General features: G+C 48.4%; 1 protein-coding gene across 1 annotated transcript in view; it reads right to left on the bottom strand.

Moving 5' to 3' along the window:
* Fgd3 (FYVE, RhoGEF and PH domain containing 3) overlaps positions 1–19,126 on the bottom strand; it is a 37,157-nt gene extending 18,031 nt beyond the window's left edge. Inside the window, exons 1-9 of the mRNA XM_050143553.1 lie at positions 18,986–19,126; positions 18,290–18,442; positions 16,693–17,183; positions 9,568–9,657; positions 8,925–9,061; positions 7,243–7,399; positions 3,344–3,482; positions 2,497–2,555; positions 1,051–1,300 (exon numbers count right to left, since the gene is read on the bottom strand). Coding sequence (XP_049999510.1) covers positions 1,051–1,300; positions 2,497–2,555; positions 3,344–3,482; positions 7,243–7,399; positions 8,925–9,061; positions 9,568–9,657; positions 16,693–17,133 — 1,273 coding nt within the window. The 5' untranslated portion in view covers positions 17,134–17,183; positions 18,290–18,442; positions 18,986–19,126. The remainder of the gene's footprint in view (positions 1–1,050; positions 1,301–2,496; positions 2,556–3,343; positions 3,483–7,242; positions 7,400–8,924; positions 9,062–9,567; positions 9,658–16,692; positions 17,184–18,289; positions 18,443–18,985) is intronic.
* Positions 19,127–19,725: the final 599 nt, after the last annotated feature.

Here is a 19,725-nt window from a genome sequence, read left to right as displayed (position 1 = left end):
ATAAATGTAAGTATACATCTATTTATTTAAAGATTCACACACGTGTTTAAGCACAACCTTCAAAAGGCAGATCCTGAGCCTATAACAGACAGCAATGGCCCCACTAAATTCCAGAGACTAACAAACAAAAAGCCCAGTTTCAGGAAAGCATTACTTCCTTTGGAGTGGCAGACCAGTAAGGTCCCACAAACCCACACACAGTACAGGCTACTGCCAACGCTCCTGGTTACCCACCAGAACTTGACGGCTCTCCTGCTGGAAATGCCACAGACCTGAGTCACAGGACATGGGGAAATCAAGTAGTACTGACCTGGGAGCTTCGTTCTTACTAAATAGCTTCTATAGCACTGAAAGATGCCATGCATTTTACCAGAGGAGCCAGCGGTGAACCCTGTGAGCTACAATAACAACTGGTCTGGCAAGACATGCCCACTGGTGCAATAGTGGCAGGAAGGTCATGGGAGGAACCAATCACTTTCTGGTTGGATTTAAGGCCCATCCCATAAGTTGAAACCCATATCTAGTATTATTAGCCAATAACCTGTGGCTAGATAGGTCACAGGCCTTAGGCTGAAAAAGAAAAAAATTTCAAAGGCACAGTTACTTATTTAAGAATAGATGGAGGACTATAGGTGCAAGGCAGTGGGATAGGGTGCTTGCCTAGCAAATGTGAGGCCTTGGGAAGAAGAAAGAAGAGGAGGAGAAAAGAGAAGAGGAAGCAGAGGTAGGGGAAGAGAAGCAGCTATAGAAAAATGGAAAAAAGAATCGTGTCTCTTCCTGTACATCAGGTACTCGAGGAGAGCCCTCACTATAATTCCTTCCTGTCTTTTCCCCTCCCTATAAACCAGAATTAGGTTCTGGGGACAGTTGGGATCTTGATGTCTGGCTACAATTCCTTTTATTTCTGGTTTCTGGAGACTCTTTAATTGTAACAGAGGTAGATCAAAGAAAACAGAAATGCTGGCTATAAGGGACATCAATACCAGACGCTCGTGGAAACCAGGGCAGAGTCATTGACAAGAGACAGCCCAGCCAACTCTCAGGGGAGGCCATGGAAGAACCTCCTCCTTGGGCTTCTGAGTCTTGCTAGTACTGCCCAGCGTCTGAGAAGGCAGATGGGGAGTTCTGTGGCTGGGATGGCAGCCTGGCTCACCAAGAAGAGGTGTCGGTCCTGAGCGGTGCCGTTCTTGGCCGACAGTTTCTGGATGTTGCCCTCCTTGATCAGCTCATTGGCTGGGTTGACGATGTCCTCTTCCCCACCCAGCTGCTCGTACACCTCCAGGAGCTTGTGCATTTTCTCCTGCAAGGGGACAGGAAGTTGTGGCAGCTGCAAGGTCGCACAGGCTGCTTCGGACCTAGAGGTGAGCAGAGCCGTGCTCTGCAACTGTCACTCAGAGCCCGACGCAGCAATGGAATGACCACTTGTGAGAAGGGAAGGAAACGCAGGGTGACGATTGAGCCGAATAATAAAGGTGACTGGAAAACCAACATTCGGAGAATCACAAACCTCTGCAAGCTCTACGAGGCGAGTGGCATTGTTATCCCGAGTTACAGACAAGGAAACTGAGGCACGTAGGGATCAGCTGAATAGCCATGACCCAGACTGGGCCAATCCACATATCGCGTTCCCCAGGCCCGGTTGGGGTGACATGATGCACAACGATACATTGGGGACAAGGTTAACAGTTCATGGCCCCTACTCAAAGTAGAACGGAGCCACGGTGTCCTGTCCTTGGACTTGCAGAAATTACAAGTGTACCTAGAGTGGGCAGCTCAGGCTGGCCCTTTATGTTTCTTGTATGGATCCCAGAGATGCTAGTGGACCAAACAACACAGGATGCGTGGGACCCTGGAGGGCAGGGAAGAACCCATGGCCTTGCAGGAGCTGGCAGGTACGGAGAGGGGTAGTATATATAGGTGTAGCCATGGCGTGTCCTGGCTTGTAGTGGGAAGGTGGGTGTGGTAGAAAGAATATAACTGGCTCCCATTAAGCTCACAGGAAGTGGCTGTAATAGGAGGTGTGGCCTTGTTGCATCACCGTGGAGGCGGGTTTTGAGGTCTCTTTTTTGCTCACACTCTGCTCATTATTGACACTGAGACCACTTCCTGTTGCCTTCTCGAGATGCAGCTAGTACCACGTTTTGTCTGCACGCTGCCATGCTCCCCGCTGTGATACTAATGGACTGAACCTCTGAAATGGTAAGCGAGCCACCCCAGTTAAATGTTTTGCTTATAAGAGTTACTGTGGCCATGGCATCTCTTCACAGCAATAGAAACCCTAAGACAGAGGGCATATGCCTTCTTGCTTTGTACAGAAAGAGGCTGAACCTGCACTTGGTATTACCAGGGGGTACTGGGGATGTGCACCTGGCATGTCCTGGGGAGACAGGGTACACATGTGCTCACTGATGGGGCCCACCTGGAATCGGGGTAAAGGTCCTCCCTGCCCCCGACCCTTCCTGCTAGCTTTGCTTCCCCGCAGCAGACTGCACTCACCATCTTCCTGATGGCAGCGTTGGAGTGGTCGGCAGCTGTGGAGATGAGCTCCAGAGACCCTGGATGGGGAGAACTGATTGAGAATAGGCACGTGGAAACGCCACAAGTTCTTACTGGAGAGGCGGACATTGAAATGGAGGCGTGGCTTCCAGTGGGAAGATTTGTTCCCGTTCCTTGCTCAGGGTGCCCAGACTGCTCCAGAGGTCTGGCCCAGAGAAGGGACAAAAGCCCAGAGCCACTTGCTGATCCTGCTGGGGCCCACACAAGTAGGACCCCTGACTCTCTTGACTCTCTTGCACAGCCCCCAGCAGCCCTGTGTTGCCCCCAGTTACATTGGTTATGTCACTTGAAATAAGAATGTCCTCACTGTGGGGCCCATTGCTGGATCCTAAGCTCTGAAGGGAGCCAGGGTTTGGCAGTGTCTTCCCCAGAGACAGCATCCTTTCGTATGATCTTTCTCCTGCCTTTGTGTGTCTCAGCCCAGGGTTCTCAGCCTCCTCCAGAGATTCCCCCTCATGGTGCTACACAGATGCACTCGGGAGGCAGAGGCAGGTGGATCTCTGTGAGTTCGAGACCAGCCTGGTCTACAGAGCTAGTTCCAGGACAGGCTCCAAAGCCACAGAGAAACCCTGTCTCGAAAAACCAAAAAAAAAAAAAAAAAAAATGGGTTAATCAAAGATATGAGAGCTAGCCAATAAGAGGCTAGAACTAATGGGCCAAGCAGTGTTTAAAAGAATACAGTTTCCGTGTAATTATTTCGGGTAAAGCTAGCCATGCGGGCAGCCGGGCACCAGGAACGCAGCCCGCCGCTCCTTCAATACTCAGCCTTGCAGTCAGGTCCACTTACTCTCAGCATCCTTCCGGTCCGGGGCATCCCTGGGGAGCCTCTTTAGGTAGTCTTTGAGCAGCAGCTCGTAGCGGGGGATTCTCTGCACAGGCTCCAGCATGTGATGCTGCAGTGTCAAGTTCCCACACACCTCCTGCTTCTGGGCGAACAGAGAACACACACAGGGTCACCAGCCTAGCCCCTGCTTCTGAGGGAACACACTCAGGGTCTCCAGCCTAGCCCCTGCTTCTGGAGGAACACACACGGGGTCTCCAGCCTAGACCCTGCTTCTGGGGAAACACACACAGGGGTCACCAGCCTAGTCCCTGCTTCTGGGGGAACACACACGGGGGTCACCAGCCTAGTCCCTGCTTCTGGGGGAACACACATGGGGTCTCCAGCCTAGCCCCTGCTTCTGGAGAACAGAGAACACACATAGGGTCACCAGCCTAGTCCCTGCTTCTAGCTCCTGGCGGTTGCCTGGAGCTGCCTGCTTTTCAAGACACAGTTGGCACAGACCACAGGTGCCTACGATGGAGGGAGAGCTGCAACTCTTTGGGTGAGCAAGTTAGAGTTAAAGAAAACAAGTGCCAGGACCAGGCCTCCCCCCACAAAAGTGATTCCCACCCCTATCCCATCCTTGTCACCCTCAGGTCCACTTCCTCTGTTTCAGGTGGAGGCCATCTGTGCCTAGCTCCCCCCACACAATAAACGGAGAGAGCAGGTGGGGGCAGGAAGGCCTAGCCCTGTGTTGTCCCCATACTCCACACCTCCCCTCCTCCCTCCAGATCACAGCTTCCCGTCTGCCACACTTTAGAACCTTCTTGGCACAGGCATCAGGAGTCTACACCCTTGACCCTGCACACCAGCCTGCCAGCGATGACTGCCAGACGCCATTGCCTCTTCGTTAGCCGTGGGCTCTCCTGCCATGCTGCCTGGTTCATCTGCCTCTGCCATGTTGACAGCTCAGAGAGCCTGCTGTTTCTCATCCTATCCACTGCCCTGCCTAGAGCAACCTCAGGGCTCCGGCTACCCACACCTTCCTCAGGTCCCAGAACAAAACTGGTAGGATGGGCTTTAACTCTTTTGGGTCTAACAGGTTAACAGGTTCTGGGGATCTGAACTCAGGTTCATAAACATAACATTTTACCCACTAAGCCATCTTCCCAGCCCCTAAAATAATTAGGGTTTTTTTTTTTTTTAAGGCAAGATTTCTCTGTGTAGCCCTGGCTGTCCTGGCCTCGAACTGAAAGATCCACTTTCCTCTGCCTCCTGAGTGCTGGGATTAAAGGTGTGCGCTTCCATGTCTGTCTTTGTTTTCTAAATGGAGGTTGCGCTTATGAAAAAAGAATCTGAGTATTGGTGCTGGAGAAATGACTCAAAAGTTAAGAGCACTTACTGCTCTTGTAGAAGACCTGGGTTCAGTCCTAGCAACTGCTCAGCTAATGACCGCCTGTAACCCTAGTTTCAAGATATCTGACATCAGCTCTGAACTCCTTGAGAACCAGACATGAATAGGGTTCACAGACATACACGCAGGCAAAACACTCATACATAGACAATTTAAGAAAATCTGAAAAAAAGTCTGGGTGTCATGGTGCTTGCTTCTAATCCCAATTCTGGAGAGGCAGAGATAAGCAGATACCATTGGCTAGTGTGCCTAGCAGAACCAGTGAGCTCTGGGTTCAGTGAGACACCTACCCCAAAACATCAGATGGGGAGTGACAGAAGGCACTTGACCTCAGCTGACCTCTGACCTCTGCTTGTACATACATATATGAGCATACCCACATACACACATACATGTTCACGGGCATATACCAGAGAGAGAGAGAGAGAGAGAGAGAGATTCTTTCAAGCAAGAACCAAGGGAAGATGCAGGGAATGGATGTTCACAGGGCTACAAGTTATCTCCCTGCTAGGAAATCATGAATAGAGGAAAACAAAACAAAACAAAACAAAGGGCTTTGCTCCAGCGACACTCACACAGAGGCACAGCCCCAACTGAATCATGGAAAAACCGCAGAGAAACCCAAGCCAAGAGGCAGCCAGTTCCCTCAAGAGGATAAGGACAGAGCGTGTCCTAGGGAAGGACTTAGCCTGGTAATGAGAACAGTGCCAGTGCGTAGTCCTGGACAGAAAACTTAGAAGTGCATCGCCGGGATCGTTGGTGACTGTGTGGGCTGTGAGGTGACAACAGCTGTGGCAGCCATGTGAGCTTCTTGGTTTCAGCCAGCACTGTGGATGTGTGGGAGACACCCTCCTTCACACTTAGCCCTGACCTGCAGTACTGTCTGCAGATGAGTTTCAAAAGGCAGTAACCACCGTGCGTGCATGGAGATCATGGCGCAGAAGGTCTGGACTGTCTGCGAGTTTGTCCTTTTGTGGTCAGGCCTGGGTGTGCTGTGCGCATGCATATCTCTGGCTGAAAACCGAGTTTCCTCTAGGCTTGCCCATCAGTCCCAGAATCTACCTGTCACGTGACCCTGCCCTCGGCCACTGGCACGTGACACCATGCCTGCCTTCACCTGGTGCTAGAGATCCAAACTCTCTTCTTGGCTCTTTCTCTAGTCTTAAGTTGGTCATTTTACAAACTCTTAGTAAACGTTTGGATTTTAAGGCCTATAATTTAAAATATGCGTTGGATCAAGCAAAGAATTCTCCAGAGACCAAGGGAAATCTGATGGTCATTTGTTTCCATTTTGTCCAGGTCAAGGCTTCTCAAACCATGCAGGAGAATTTTCTGTTGTGGGCAGTTCTGTGCACTGTAGGCCCCAGATTCTAACCTCCAGATACCAGAAGCAACACGAGTGTCAACAGACACAGTCCAGGTCTTTGCTGAGAATGGCTAAATTGTGTTGAGGCCTAGGGACAGAACCATGGCTGTGTCTATCAGGAAGTATTCCCAGACAGTACCCACTGTTCAGGGATAACAGAATGCTGAGGTGGTCAATACAGACAAATTGTCATCCCAATCCTGTATGTGCTTTGTCACCTGAGGACCTGCTGGACCTGAGAGCCTGGTCTGCCCTGTGTGGACAGGGACAGTGGTGTGTGGTCAGGTTGAACACTGCCTCACCCTCTGGAGGGAGATGTGCGTGGAACTCACAGCTGATGTGGGGTTCCCCTCATGCTATGATTACCATTAATGAATAAAAGCAGAGCTATAGGGGAACAGAGCTAGGCGGGGAAAACCAAGCAGAATGCTGGGAGAAAGAAGGTGGAGTCAGAGAGAAGCCCTGTAGCACTGCTGGAGACGGATGCTGGAACTTTAGCCAGTAAGCCACAGTCACGTGACGATACACAGATTAATAGAAATGAGTTAAATTAATATGTAAGAGTTAGCCAATAAGAAGCAGAGCTAATGGGCCAAGCATTGATTTAATTAATACAGTTTCTGTGTGATTATTTCTGGGGTTTGGGTGGCCAGGAAATGAACAAATGGCCAAGTAGCCTACTACTACACACAGCACAGACGAGTCTTGTACTACGCACTTGTGTGAGGAGTTAGTGCCACCGCTTCTCTAGAGGCCTGGGATGACGATGTAGCTGCTCAAAAGCATGAGGACCTGAATTCCACCCCAAAACCCATGTAGAAAAGCCAGGCATGCTGATGCGGACCTGCAATCCCAGCACTGCATAAGCCAGGTGTGGTGGTGCACACTTGTAATCCCAGCACTCAGAAGATGAAGTTCAGGGTCAACCTTAGCTACGTAGGGAATTCAAACCAGCCAGGTCTAGAGACCTTATTTTGTTGTGGAAAGTTTATTTGTTTGTTTGGTTTTGTTGTTGTTTTTTTGATTGTTTGTTTCTGTTTTGGACATGGCCCTAGTACATAGTGCTGTCTGGTCTGGAGTTTGCTATATAGACCAGGCTAGACTCAAACTCACAAAGATTCACCTGCCTCTGCAGTCACCTACCTGGATGCTGTGGACGACTTCACTAAACTGCGGAGAACGCTGGGTCCATGTGCTCACCAGCCCCATTGCCCTGTCAAAGTTCTTGACATACTCGCCATACATCTTCAGGAACGGAGCCAGTTTCTGCAGGATGTCTCCGAGCCGAGGGTTTGTGTCCCTGTGTGGAGAAGCACAGTCGTCAGATGAACAGTCTAGGTGGAGTGGGGATGGCGAGTAATCTCTGATGGTCACCCTCCCAGATTGTGGCGCAGAAAACAGTGTTTCTGGACATTAGGAGAGGGTTTCTCTAAGCACCTCCACAGCACGGGCTGAGGCCCAGAGCCCAAACACAGGGTCCTCACAGAGGTGCTGCCCTCAAGTGGCAGACGGCGGTTATCAAAGATGGTCAGTGAAGAGCCATTCCAAATGAACACAGGTTAGAAATGACAGCTCTGTGCACTGGCACCAAAGCCACGGAGAGAAGACTTTGCAGGACTGCAGCCACCTTGAAGTCACCCGTGCTCACTGCTTCTACTAAGTTGGGACTGGGTGGAATCCACTTTTTAATTTTTTACAAAATTTCTCAGTCTGTCCTTGGAGTCCTATCTTAGGTAAGTAGGTATTGTTCACATCTCCATGGGAAAAAATTAACATAGTAATTTTTGACCTTAGCACTCTTTTTTGGAGATTTATCCTTAGTGACTACCAAAAGAAGAGGAAAAAGGCACAGGTACAAAGCCACCACTTGGTGCTCCTAGGAAGCTGTACCAACGATTGATGTCATAAATTGAGTAACTGGGGATGCAAGGCAAGCGGCCCTGTGTCATCATCGTCACAGGACTACAGAGATGCTATGTGGAGCCAGAATTCCAGAGCACAGAAGGAAGTAAGCCTGTGCTGCCAGACACGGACTTTGTCACCAGAAGTCTATGCCCAGCTCTCAGCACCTTCAGGACACAGTGCCACCTGCTCCACAGCTTCCGAAGATTCCCAAAGTGGCCCAGTCACACAGAGACAAAGATGACAAGACACCCTCACAACCACACAAGGCAAAGTCAGGAGACACGAGGAGCATGCAAGCCCTGCAAAGGAAGGCAGGCAAACTTCAAACTTCCCAAAATGCAGGGGGTGCAATGGTTAAAGCCAGTGGACCTCTCTCTCCTGCGCCACTGCACTCCTTATGGCTTGTAGCTCTTGCTAAAATAGGCAAAAACCGAGGGGCACAGAAAGCAGAGGACCCAGAACCACTCCCGAAGATAAGGTTCTTTTTTTTTTTTTTTTTTTTTTTCTGAGACAGGATTTCTCTGTATAACAGTCCTAGCTGTCCTGGAACTACCTCCAGTAGACCAAGTTGGCCTTGAACTCACAGAGATCCACCCGCTCTGCCTCCTGAGTGCTGGGATTAAAGACATGCACCACCACCACCAGGCAAGAAGGTTCTTTTTAAAAGCAAAGGTAGAACCAGGCTGAGAGGAAAATAAAATCATCAGTATTGTTCACTGTGCTGCTTCCAGATGTCAGATCTCATCTAGATCCACAAGCTAAGAGACGCCCAAGGCCCAGTCAAAGCCACCAGCCCGGTCTCAGCCAAAGGAGGCACTCAGGCCTCCAGGTGACAACCTCCACCCCCAAGAACCTGTCAGGCTGCCAGGCAGAAGAACTCAGGTTTATGGACCCTGTGGGTGGCCATGGACCACACTCACCATTCCTCCGTGATCCTCTTCTGCAACTCAGGCAGGAGGAACTGCCCATGGAAGCGGTAGATGGAGGAGATGTTGGAGAAAATGCCAGTGGTCACTTCTGGAGGGATCCCTGCTTCCGTCATCTTGGTGCAGAAAACCTGAGCACAGAGAAGCCCACAATGGCCCCTGAATATGAGCCAGCCAGACACCTGCACAGGAGTGGGCTCTTGGGTTCCTTTTTTTTTTTCTTCTGACCTCAAATTCACAGAAATCCACCTGCCTCTGCCTACCCAGTGCTAGGATTATAAAGATCAGCCCCCATGATTAGCCTGGCATTTTTACATGAGTTCTAAGCATCAAACCCAGGCCCTTGAGCACAAAAGGCAAGGACTTTACTGACTGAGACACATCAGACCCCAGCGTCCATTCATGTGTTCAAACAATACATCCTCCATGAAGAAATGTCCCCCAAAGAGAACATACTGAGTTCTGCCCCAGAGCCACAGCGCTGAGAACAAAATGTTTTTTCAGTCCAGACTTCACTTTATCTGAATTTTAGTATTTGTCAATTCATACTCTATGCATAATAACTAAACAATATGAAGGGATGTATAATCTGAATTCGGGGCATGGAGAGAAGGGGATCCCCAGCCCTATGGGCTACCTGGTCCAGCAAGTGCAACCGCCTCACGTAGGCTTCCTCCGTGTGCAGGAGCTCCTGGGCAATGTGCAGCAGCTTCTGTGGGTCAGAGCACTGCAGAGAGAAGGGAAGTCACTTACTTGGGTGGAGGGGTACACCTAACGAGGCTACCCACAATACACCAGGATGCCCAGGGGCAGAGAGAACTGAAGGAGGATCCTGGTTTTCAGATGTGGTATTTGGTTCTCTTAGATGCTATTTCCATGGAGTGTTCTAGAAAAAGCACAGCAGTTTCTGCCAGTCTCCCCAAAGCTACTACAGTACAGATGGGCCAGTTCTGTTTCTGGACTTTTAACTAGGGAGCAGCCATAGCAACCATATGAGAATCCAATGTACAGGTGGGGTGCAGTTCAGTGAAAGAAAATTTGCCTACCATGTTCAAAACCTGTTTCCATCAGTAGCAATGAGCGTGCACGCGCGCGCGCACACACACATACACACACACACACACACACACGTCCTACTATGATGTGGAATATTTAACATATAAATATGTGTTATGCCAGGTAATGTTACTTTAATTGTGTAAAGGTGTGTTACATTTGTTTATGCTGCATTCGTTAAATTATATAAAGATGTGCTGCCATTTCACCTTGTCAGCCTAAGGCACCTGATTGGTCTAATAAAAAGCAGAATGGTCAGTAGATAGGTAGGAGATGGATAGTTGGGGCCAGTGGACAGAAGAGATAAATAGGAAGATAAATGTAGGCAAAGAAGAAGGAGGAGGGGAGAGGGACACGCCTGGGGCCAGAAGCCAGGCAGCTGTCATCACACATGGAGACAGTAGGAAAGTAAGATATATAGGAAGGAAGGAAGGGAGGGAGGGAGGGAGGGAGGGAGGGAGGGAGGGAGGAAGGAAGGAAGGAAGGAAGGAAGGAAGGAAGGAAGGAAGGAAGGAAGGAAAAAGCCCCAAGGCAAAATGTAGATAAAGAGAAACAGATCAAAGTAAGAGCTAAGACAAAGCCAAGCTAAGGCCAAGCATTCAAAACTAACAAGTCTCCCAGACATGATTTGGGAGCTGGTTGGTGGCCCCCTTAAAAGCCTACTACATTACTGCAAAGGGACATCAACAAGACAGTAAGCTGCAGGTCCTCCACAGAGACACAGATGAAACAATATACGAACCAGAAAACCTATGAGATTTGGAGACACGAACTGAGCAACCACGGCACCTACAGGTGATGCCGAGAAGGGAATCCCTGGGGAAATGGTGGCACTGGGTGTGCCTGAGGTAGTCTAATTGTTTGGCAGATAACAAAATGCCCGTGAGTGTGTAGTTTATAAACAACTGAAATGCATTCCATGGCTATGGAGGCTGGAATTTCAAGCTCAAAGCACCGGTGGTTCTGGTGTCTGGTGAAATCACAAGTCTCTGTTTCAAAATGGTGACGCTAATGCTTGAGCTCACAGTGCGGAAGGGGCGGATAGGTGAAGAGGGGCGAGTGCTGCGTCCCCAAGTGACAGAAGAACAGAAGGAAAGGCACTCACGAGCTCCTCCCTGATCCCTATTTTATTGTTAGTACTGGGGATTGAACTCTGCCCTGACCACACCCTGAGGCAAGCACTCGGCAGCTGGGCTACTTCCAGGCGTTCCGCTCCCTTCTGTGGGGACACTGATTCTATCCTCATTTCTTAACACCTCCTAAAGGCTAACCATGAAACAGACTATGATGTAAGTAGTATCACATTGATGACATGACTCTAGCAGGTGGGGCTGGAGAGATGGCTCAGAGGTTAAGAGCATTGCCTGCTCTTCCAAAGGTCCTGAGTTCAATTCCCAGCAATCACATGGGGACTCACAGCCATCTGTAATGGGGTCTGGTGCCCTCTTCTGGCCTGCAGGCATACAGACAGAATAAATAGATATTTTTAAAAAAAGACTCTAGCAGGTGACTTTTGGGGTGCACATTCGGTCTATAGCAATGCCCTGCAGCATTCCTCCCCTTATGCAATATGACACAGAACAAATGGGAGGGAACCTCCACACCAGGGCTCCTCCCACACCAGGACTAGGTCTTCAGGGCAGAAACAGAAAACAGGCACTGATAAGTCGGGCTCCTCAGAGCTCCACCCAGGGGACTTGGGACTATGAACTCTGTCTTGAGAGAGAGCAGACGAACCCAGAACTAGAGTGTGAAAGTCACTGAAAACAAAAGCACATTAGAATTCCAGTTCCACAGGCAGACGCTCTGAGATCCCCGGCTGTGTTGATGGGGGAAGTCTTCACCTAAAGCACAATCTGGAGGGATGGTTTCTTCAGATGCCTCCACTCATCCAAAACTAAAAGCAACAAAAACCTTATAAACCATAAATAGAAGCAGGAGCATACGGCCCAATCAGAAGAAGGAAACAGCCCACGTGAAGTTAACCCTACAGAAATACAGATCTGAGACTAAACGGTGGTGGCTGGTCCCAGCACTCGGGAGGCAGAGGCAGGCGGATCTCTGTGAGTTTGTGGTCTACAAAGGGAGTTCCAGGATAGCCAAGATTGTTACATAGAGAAACGCTGTTTTGAAAAAAAGACAAAAAANAAAAAAAAAAAAAAAAAAAAAAAAAAAAAAAAAAGAGCTAGTTCCAAGATAGGTTCCAAAGCTATAGAGAAACCCTGTCTCAAAAAAAAAACAAAAACCAAACCAAAACAACAACAAACAAACAAAAAACAAACAAACAAACAAACAAAAGAATGAAGCAGACATTCTGGAATCTGAAGAACTCATAAAGAGGGTCCATCTAGACCTGAACAGACAAAAGAAACAGCAAACTTACAGAGAAGCCATTCAAACAGGCAAAACTGCTGTGATCGTCTCTTCTTTTGTATTTTATATGCATCAGTGTTTTTAGCAGCTTGTGTCTGTGCACCTGCGCATGCAGTACCCAAGGGGGCCAGAAGAGGGCATCAGATCCCTGGGAACTGGAGTTACAGAGGGTTACAAGCTGTCATGTGGGTGCTGGGAATCAAACTAGGTCCTCTGGAAGAGCCGCCAGTACTCTTAACGGCTGAGCTCTCTCTCTCCAGCACCACACCCTGCCTTTTTTCAAGATTTATTTGTTTTTATTTTATGTATACAAATGTTTTACCTGCGTGTATGTATGTGTATGTGTACTGGGTGTGTGCCTAGTGCCTGAAGAGGGCATCATATCCCTTGAAATTGAAGTTGTGGGTCATGGGAACTGAACTCAGGTCTTCTGCAAGAGCAACCAGTGCTCTTAAACCACAAGCCATCTCTCCAGTTCCCATAGAAGTCACTTAAAATCAGTCAGTGGAGAAAACCAAGAAAGAAGAGAGAAAAGCATAGGGATTCTAAAGGGCTTTCAGGACATCCATCTTCTGGTAGACCAAGATCTCCATATGGGAGTCACAAGGGATACGAGACAGAAATAATTTGCAGAAATGATAATGGGAGACTTCCCAGCCTTAGGAAATAAACGAATACACAAATCCAGAAGTTCAAAGAACTCCAACTAGACTAAGAAACCAGTCACCTAACTCGTGCTTATAATCCTGGCACTCATGAGGCTAAGGCAGAAGTATGATCCAGGTAAATACAGGGATATGCAGCCCCCCCACCCCCGACATACACACACACAACAGACTCATACATATTGCAGTGGTTTGAATAGGAATGGCTCCCATAGACTCATGTGTTTGGATGCTTGGCCCATAGGGAGTGGCACTATTAGGAGGTGTGGGCTTGTTGGAGTAGGTGTGGCCTTGTTAGAGGAAGTGTGTCACCATGGGGGCGGGCTTTGAGGTCTCAGGTGCGCAAGCTATACCCAGTGTGGAACAGTCTCCTGCTGCCCATGGGTCAGGATGGAGAACTCGCAGCTCCTTCTCTAGCACCATGTTTGCCTGCACACTTCCATGTTTCCAGTCATAACAGCAACAGACTAAGCCTCTGAAACTGTAAGCCAGCCCCAGTTAAATGGTTTTGTTTTGTTTTTATAAGAGTTGCCACAGTCACGGTGTCTCTTCACAGCAATAGAAATCCTAACTAAGTCAGGTGGTGGTGGTGTACGCCTTTAATCCCAGCAGCACTTGGGAGGCAGAGACAGGCGGATCACACTGAGTTCAAGGCCAGCCTGGTCTACAAAGTAAGTTCCAGGACCGCCAGAGATGTTACACATAGAAACTCTGTTTTAAAAAACGGAAAGGAAGGAAGGAAGAAAAAGAAAGAAACCCTAACTAAGACACATACTAATAGTAAATAAATAAAAAGTACATCTTTGGGGAGAAAAAGAATGGCAAGAACAGTCTTTCAAGTAGAGATGACAGGACAGGGCTGCAGATCTAGCTCTGTTGGTAGAGCCCTTGCTTAGTGCACAGGAATCTCTGAATTCGGTTCCAGCACCACGTAAACTGGCTGTAATCAGAGAAATGTTATACAGGTGAAACTGTGACATCAGGAAGGATGAAAAGACTGGAAATTTAAAATGTTTGACTAACAACCATGGTAGCCAGAAGTAAAACATCTACGGATATGCACAAAAGGAAAATGGAGGGAATCAAAGTATGTCACCAATGAAATAAATACAAAGAAAAAGGGTAAGAGAGGAAAGGAGAGCAAGAAAGTGACAAGGTTGCTACCTTAGGAGTGGCCTTCATGTCCTTCCCCATCAGTACTGACGTTAATCGTGTTAAACTCTTCAGAAAAAAAAAATACATAGATCTAATGAATGCCTGTAATCCCGGGAGGACTGGAAATGTGACACCAGGCAGGCGGGTTGGTCCTGGGGTACCAGGAATCAAGCAAACAACAATTAATTATGTTTAGTTTGTTTGGTTGGGGGCAGGGTCTCCTGTAACTCAGACAGGACTTAAACTCCCCGCATAGCGGCGGGTGAATTTAGGGTTCTAATTCTAGGATTGCTGGTGTGCACTATCACACGCCCTCTTTCTTGAATGTGTTGTTGTGGAATAAGCTTTTTGTACACTGTGAAGATTTGTCTCTCAGATCGGTTTAATAACAAGCTGAGCGTCCAATAGCTAGGCAGGATTTTCGGAGCAGAGAGGACACTGGGAAGAAGAAGGGTGGAGATGCGGAGAGTCGCCAGCCAAAGATGGAGGAAGCAGGGAAGCAGCATGGGCAGGACACAATAAAGGTGAAACGGGTTAATTTAAGTTATAAAAGAGCTGGTTAGAAACAAGCCTAAACTCTTGACCAAGCTTTCATAATTAATAATAAGTCTCTGTGTCGTGATTTGGGAAGGGACTGGAGAGACAGGAAAAAAAATCCACCTACATATGCTATTCACAAGAGACTCGTTTTGCATATTTGCATGTAAGAACATACAGGATGAAAGTGGGGGAAGATGGGAGAAGATATCATATGCAAATAGCAACTCTCCTGCAAAAAAAAAAAAGAGAAAGTGGCCTTATGTATAGCAAACAGAATTAGGTGTTTGCCACTAAACCTGATGACCTGAGTTCAGTCCTTGGGACCTACGTGTTGGAAAGAAAAGAACCCATTCCATTCCCATCCCTCTGACTGCCACACCCCCTCCACACACTAAATAAATAGCCATGTTTTTAAAAATTAAAAATAACTATAAAAACACAATAAAATGATAAAAAAGTCACCAAGACGATATAAAAATATATGAAGTAAATTGAACTACATTAGATGGAGAACTAACCAGCAACAAATTAATAGCCAGAAGCCCCAATACCCAGTTTTCTGTAACGATGGAACATCTAAACAGACGATCAGCAAGCAAACCGAGTCTTGGACAACACATAATGGTTCATCTGACATCAGTGTAACCTGTGATAGACCATGTGCTGCGTAAGACAGGGCTTAACACATTCAAGAAAGCTGAAATTATTCAAAATATCCTCTTCAGTCACAATGGAATAAAGTCAGAAAAAGGGGCAAATCCACAGATACAGGCATATTAAGTAACGCCGATGCGTTCAGGAAGCAGGGACAGGGAATCCCAGGACAGGCTGGTTAGCTACACTAGCCAAATGGGAGAACTGTATTCTCAAGGAGAGCTCCTGCCTCAATAAATACAGTGGAGCGTGGTCTAGGATGACTCCCAACGTCAGCTCAGGGCTCCGTACGCATTCCCACACAGGTGTGCACGTGCCTGGCCTGCATCCATGAGTATGCTCCCCACGTGTGAATACAGACACTCAAAAGACAAAGAAAGAAAGACGTGCGAGAATGTAGCTCAGCGACACAGCACTTATCTGCCATGTACAAGGTTCCCGGTTCCATTCCAAGCGTGGAAAAATTATATATATACACACAAACGAAATCTTAAAACAAGCTAACTGCACATATTGAGAAACTAGAAGAGCAGAGTAGGCTAAGCCCAAGGCTAGGCTAGAAGAAGGAAGGAAGTAAGAAAGATCAGAACGGAGATAAAAGACAAAGAATGGAAAAAACAATCTCAAAAGAGTAACCAAGCTAAAGTTGGTCTTAAAGGCTCAAGAAAGCTCACAAACTTCATCTAGGTTACCTTAGAGAGCAGAGAGGAGGCTCAGTCACCAAAGTCAGTGAAAGAAGGGCGGGATTGTTACAGCTGGTGAGGTGAAGGTACAGTTTATAAGATAAATGAGTAACTATGTGCTAACGGGTTGTACAGCCTAGAAAAAAAAATGAATCTTCAGAAATACTTGGCTATAAAGATTACTGAATCATGAAGAAATAAAAATATCTGGAGAAAGCAGTGAATAAGGACCTTGAATCAAAAATTCCCCATTTCCCAACAAAGGGTCAGGCACAGGCGGCTTTACTGACAAATTCTACCAAATTTTTAAAGGAGAATTAATAACTATCTATGAAACCTCTCTCTCTCTCTCTCTCTCTCTCTCTCTCTCTCTCTCTCTCTCTCTCTCTCTCTCACACACACACACACACACACCACATCAATTAAAAGAAACCACATTCAAGTGTCACGGATGAGCACACCCAGGGTATCTGGGGCCTCACCTGGCCTTTTCTGGTACACTCCATCAGAGGCATTCTCCTTGCATGGAGCGAGTGTGTGGGTACATTTCCTGAGCACAGGTGTGGGTGTTACACACTACAAATCTCTGTCACTGCCCAGGCACCCTGTGTTGGGTGTAAAGGAAGGGAAGCTTACCTGAGTCAAGCCGACATTCTCCTCTGGCCTGGAAGGGGTGATCTTAGGGTCAGGGTCCTCACCCAGGCCATTATCTTTCTCCTCCTGCGCTGTGGTATCTTGTGGGACTTGGCTGTCCACAGCTGTTTCAGGGTGTAGCCTCAATATGGCTGGGCCTGGGGAGCCCTCACTGCCCTCTTCACAGGGGAAGTTCTCACTGGCCACGCTGGAGGATGGACTGTCTATCCCACTGTCCCTGTTGGGGATCTTCATGGCACCACTTGGCTCCCCCAAGTAGCTGTCCCCTGCTGAAGCTGGGCTGCCAGGAGCCCCTTGGTGGGCACCTGGCCCAATGGGAAGTACTTTAAGCTTCTCCAGTGAGGAGCTTTTGGGCCCAGCACCTAGTACTCCAAGAGGGGCAACGGCTTCTTGGGGAGATGAGGAGCTCCCACCCAGTTCCATCTTCACAGCCAAACTTGCTGGGCTCTGCTCAGAGGCTGGCCAGGGACTTCCTGTTAAAGAGAAAGACGCAGGCTCGGTATGGTCACTGAAAGCAACCCTCAGAGAGCCAGCCTCAGTTAGACAGGGCAGGCTGGGGCTGTGTGGGAAATATCACTTCACAAAACCGCACTGGCCTCCGGTGGGTTCTATCCAGCCAGTCTTCGAGAGAATGGCAAAGAGAGCATGTTTTATCTGAAGAGTAAGGTTTTTACCAACATAAAAAAGTAATCCTGTCCTGGGGAGTCCGTGGGTAAAGAGCTTGCTGCCGGGCAAGCACGAGGACCCCAGTTCAGATACAGCACCGGCTTTAAAAGTCGGGTGTGGTGGTGCGTGACTGTGTGTGACTGTGCGTGACTGTGCGTGACATCCCTGCGCTGGGGGTGAGGGCTGTGGAGACAGCTGGATCCTCGGAACTCAATGGCCAGCCAAAGGAATGAGTTCTAGTGAGTAATCCTGCCTCAAAAAAATAAGAAGGAAGTTGGGCAGTGGTGACGCATGTCTTTAATCCCAGCACTTGCGAGGCAGAGGCAGGCGGATCTCAGCCAGTTCAATGCCGTCCTGGTCTACAAAGCGAGTTCCAGGACACCCAGGATTGTTACTCAGAGAAACCCTGTCTTGGAAAACATAAAAACAATAACAACAATAAAACATAAAAGACAGATGCTGATATGACCTTTGGCCCCTTCTCTCTGTCTCTGTCTCTCTCTCTGTGTCTCTCTGTGTCTCTCTGTCTCTGTCTCTCGTATACATAGATAAGGATATCCCACCCCCACCCACACAGAAGTTATCCTGTGGAATAGTGTGTGGCACAGCCAGCAGTAGGGTAGCAGCTTCCATTCACAACACACTGCTGTGTCCACACAGCTTTTTAAACCCTGGCATTCTCAGGAGACGAAGCCAATGACCTGGGCACTACAGGCAGTTCACGTGACACTTGTACACCGGACAGGAGACAAAGTCAAGTGTCAATTCTCAGAGCTCAAGGAATTGGTCAACAGCTCTAGGAGGGTCAAAGGTGAGACTCAACTAGAGGGAGAGAGACCGTCCCTGAAATCATCTTCTTGAGGCTAAGTACCGCTTCAGACGATCAAGGGGGCTGCAGACAACAGTCTCTTACCTGTTACCCGATGCTGTTGCCCAAAGAGGCAGTCAGAGATTGACTGGCAGGTGCCTGCTTCCTCCTGGGCTGTGGGACTGCCCAACAGAGGCTGGCAGAGTCTATAGAAAATTTCTTCCCCAGACCATTGGAAGTGGAGATGTTTAGACAATACTGGAAAAACACAAAAGAGAATGGTGTTTGGAAGGGTCAAAGCCAAGTTCTAAAGGAAGGAGCTGGAGAAAGACATCTTAGGCCCCCACCCATCATACCAAACCCAAGGCAGAACACAGGCTTCCTCGGGGTGGATGGAGGCACAGCAAGGCTCACTGCCAGTTTCTAAACCATACAAGTGACCTAAGAAGGGTCAGTGCCCAAGGCTGAGCAGTGCCCTGTAGTCAGGGATGAGCTGGAATGCACGGGCCACGCCCAGGTTTAAGAGAGCTGGGTGCATTCTCCCTAGCCCACACTGTCACCAGATGCACTCCTAATAACTCACTGTAGAGTCCCCCACGCACACACAGTAGTGATCTTAAACACTCACACACAGTAGCTCTGCTATTCACGCGGTCACTCACACACACCCACACTCTCCTAGCCACACTCTATAACACATTCCGACAGTGGCCCCGCTAGACACACACAGCAACTTGCTCACACTGTTCCTACCCTAGACACTCGGTAGCTCAACGCTCTTGCTGGCTCCCCCACACTCACTCTCAGATATTCCCTGGCCCACAGCTTCTTTCCTCACGTCCTTCTTCCCCGGAGAGCAGAGTTAGAAGCATGGGTGCAGCCTCACACACTCTTGTGCGCACAGAGAGCTGTCTGTCCTTGTCCTGGAGCTACACTTGACTGCCTTGCCTCTAGACTCTCACAAGGAGTCAGTGGTGTCCCCCTATCTCTGGGAACCAATTGGCAACTGGACGGAGCTCCTCCCACCCACATAGGCTCCCGAGCTCTTACCTTCCTGTGGCTAAACTATCTTGGAGTGGGTTTTTCTGTCAGCGACTCCAAAGTCGCTTCAGGAAGACAGATTTCATTGGCTAGCGTCACATTTTTTTCTTTAAAGGAAATAGCTTTATTACTCAGGTTACTATGTAACAGCGCCTCAAGGCCAATGCCTGTTAGGTGTCCAAACGTCTATAGTAGCTGGACTGTTAGTGAGTTTACCTGTCAAATTCCACCAGAAAGAAGTTTGTTGAGCATGCTCCAAGACGGTAGCAAGTTAAACAGTAACTAGAATTCTCATGTTTCGTTCTTTGCGGGCTCGCTGGACAGAAACGTTAGACTTCCAAACAGAAAATACATGTTTCGCTGCATTCTTGACATAGCATGGGAGATAAACTGCTAGTTTCCAGAAGTCACACATGACAAAGCAATAAAAAGCTCTGTAAGGAACGTGAGTATCAAGTTCAGTCTCAGCGTGGTCAGAGGCTGCGATTCCGGCAGAGTAG

This window comes from Alexandromys fortis, unplaced genomic scaffold, assembly GCF_014885135.2.
Source record: "Alexandromys fortis isolate MF-2015 unplaced genomic scaffold, M_Fortis_MF-2015_v1.1 scaffold_1, whole genome shotgun sequence".
Lineage (NCBI taxonomy): Eukaryota > Metazoa > Chordata > Mammalia > Rodentia > Cricetidae > Alexandromys > Alexandromys fortis.
This window is presented reverse-complemented; position numbering and strand designations above follow the sequence as displayed.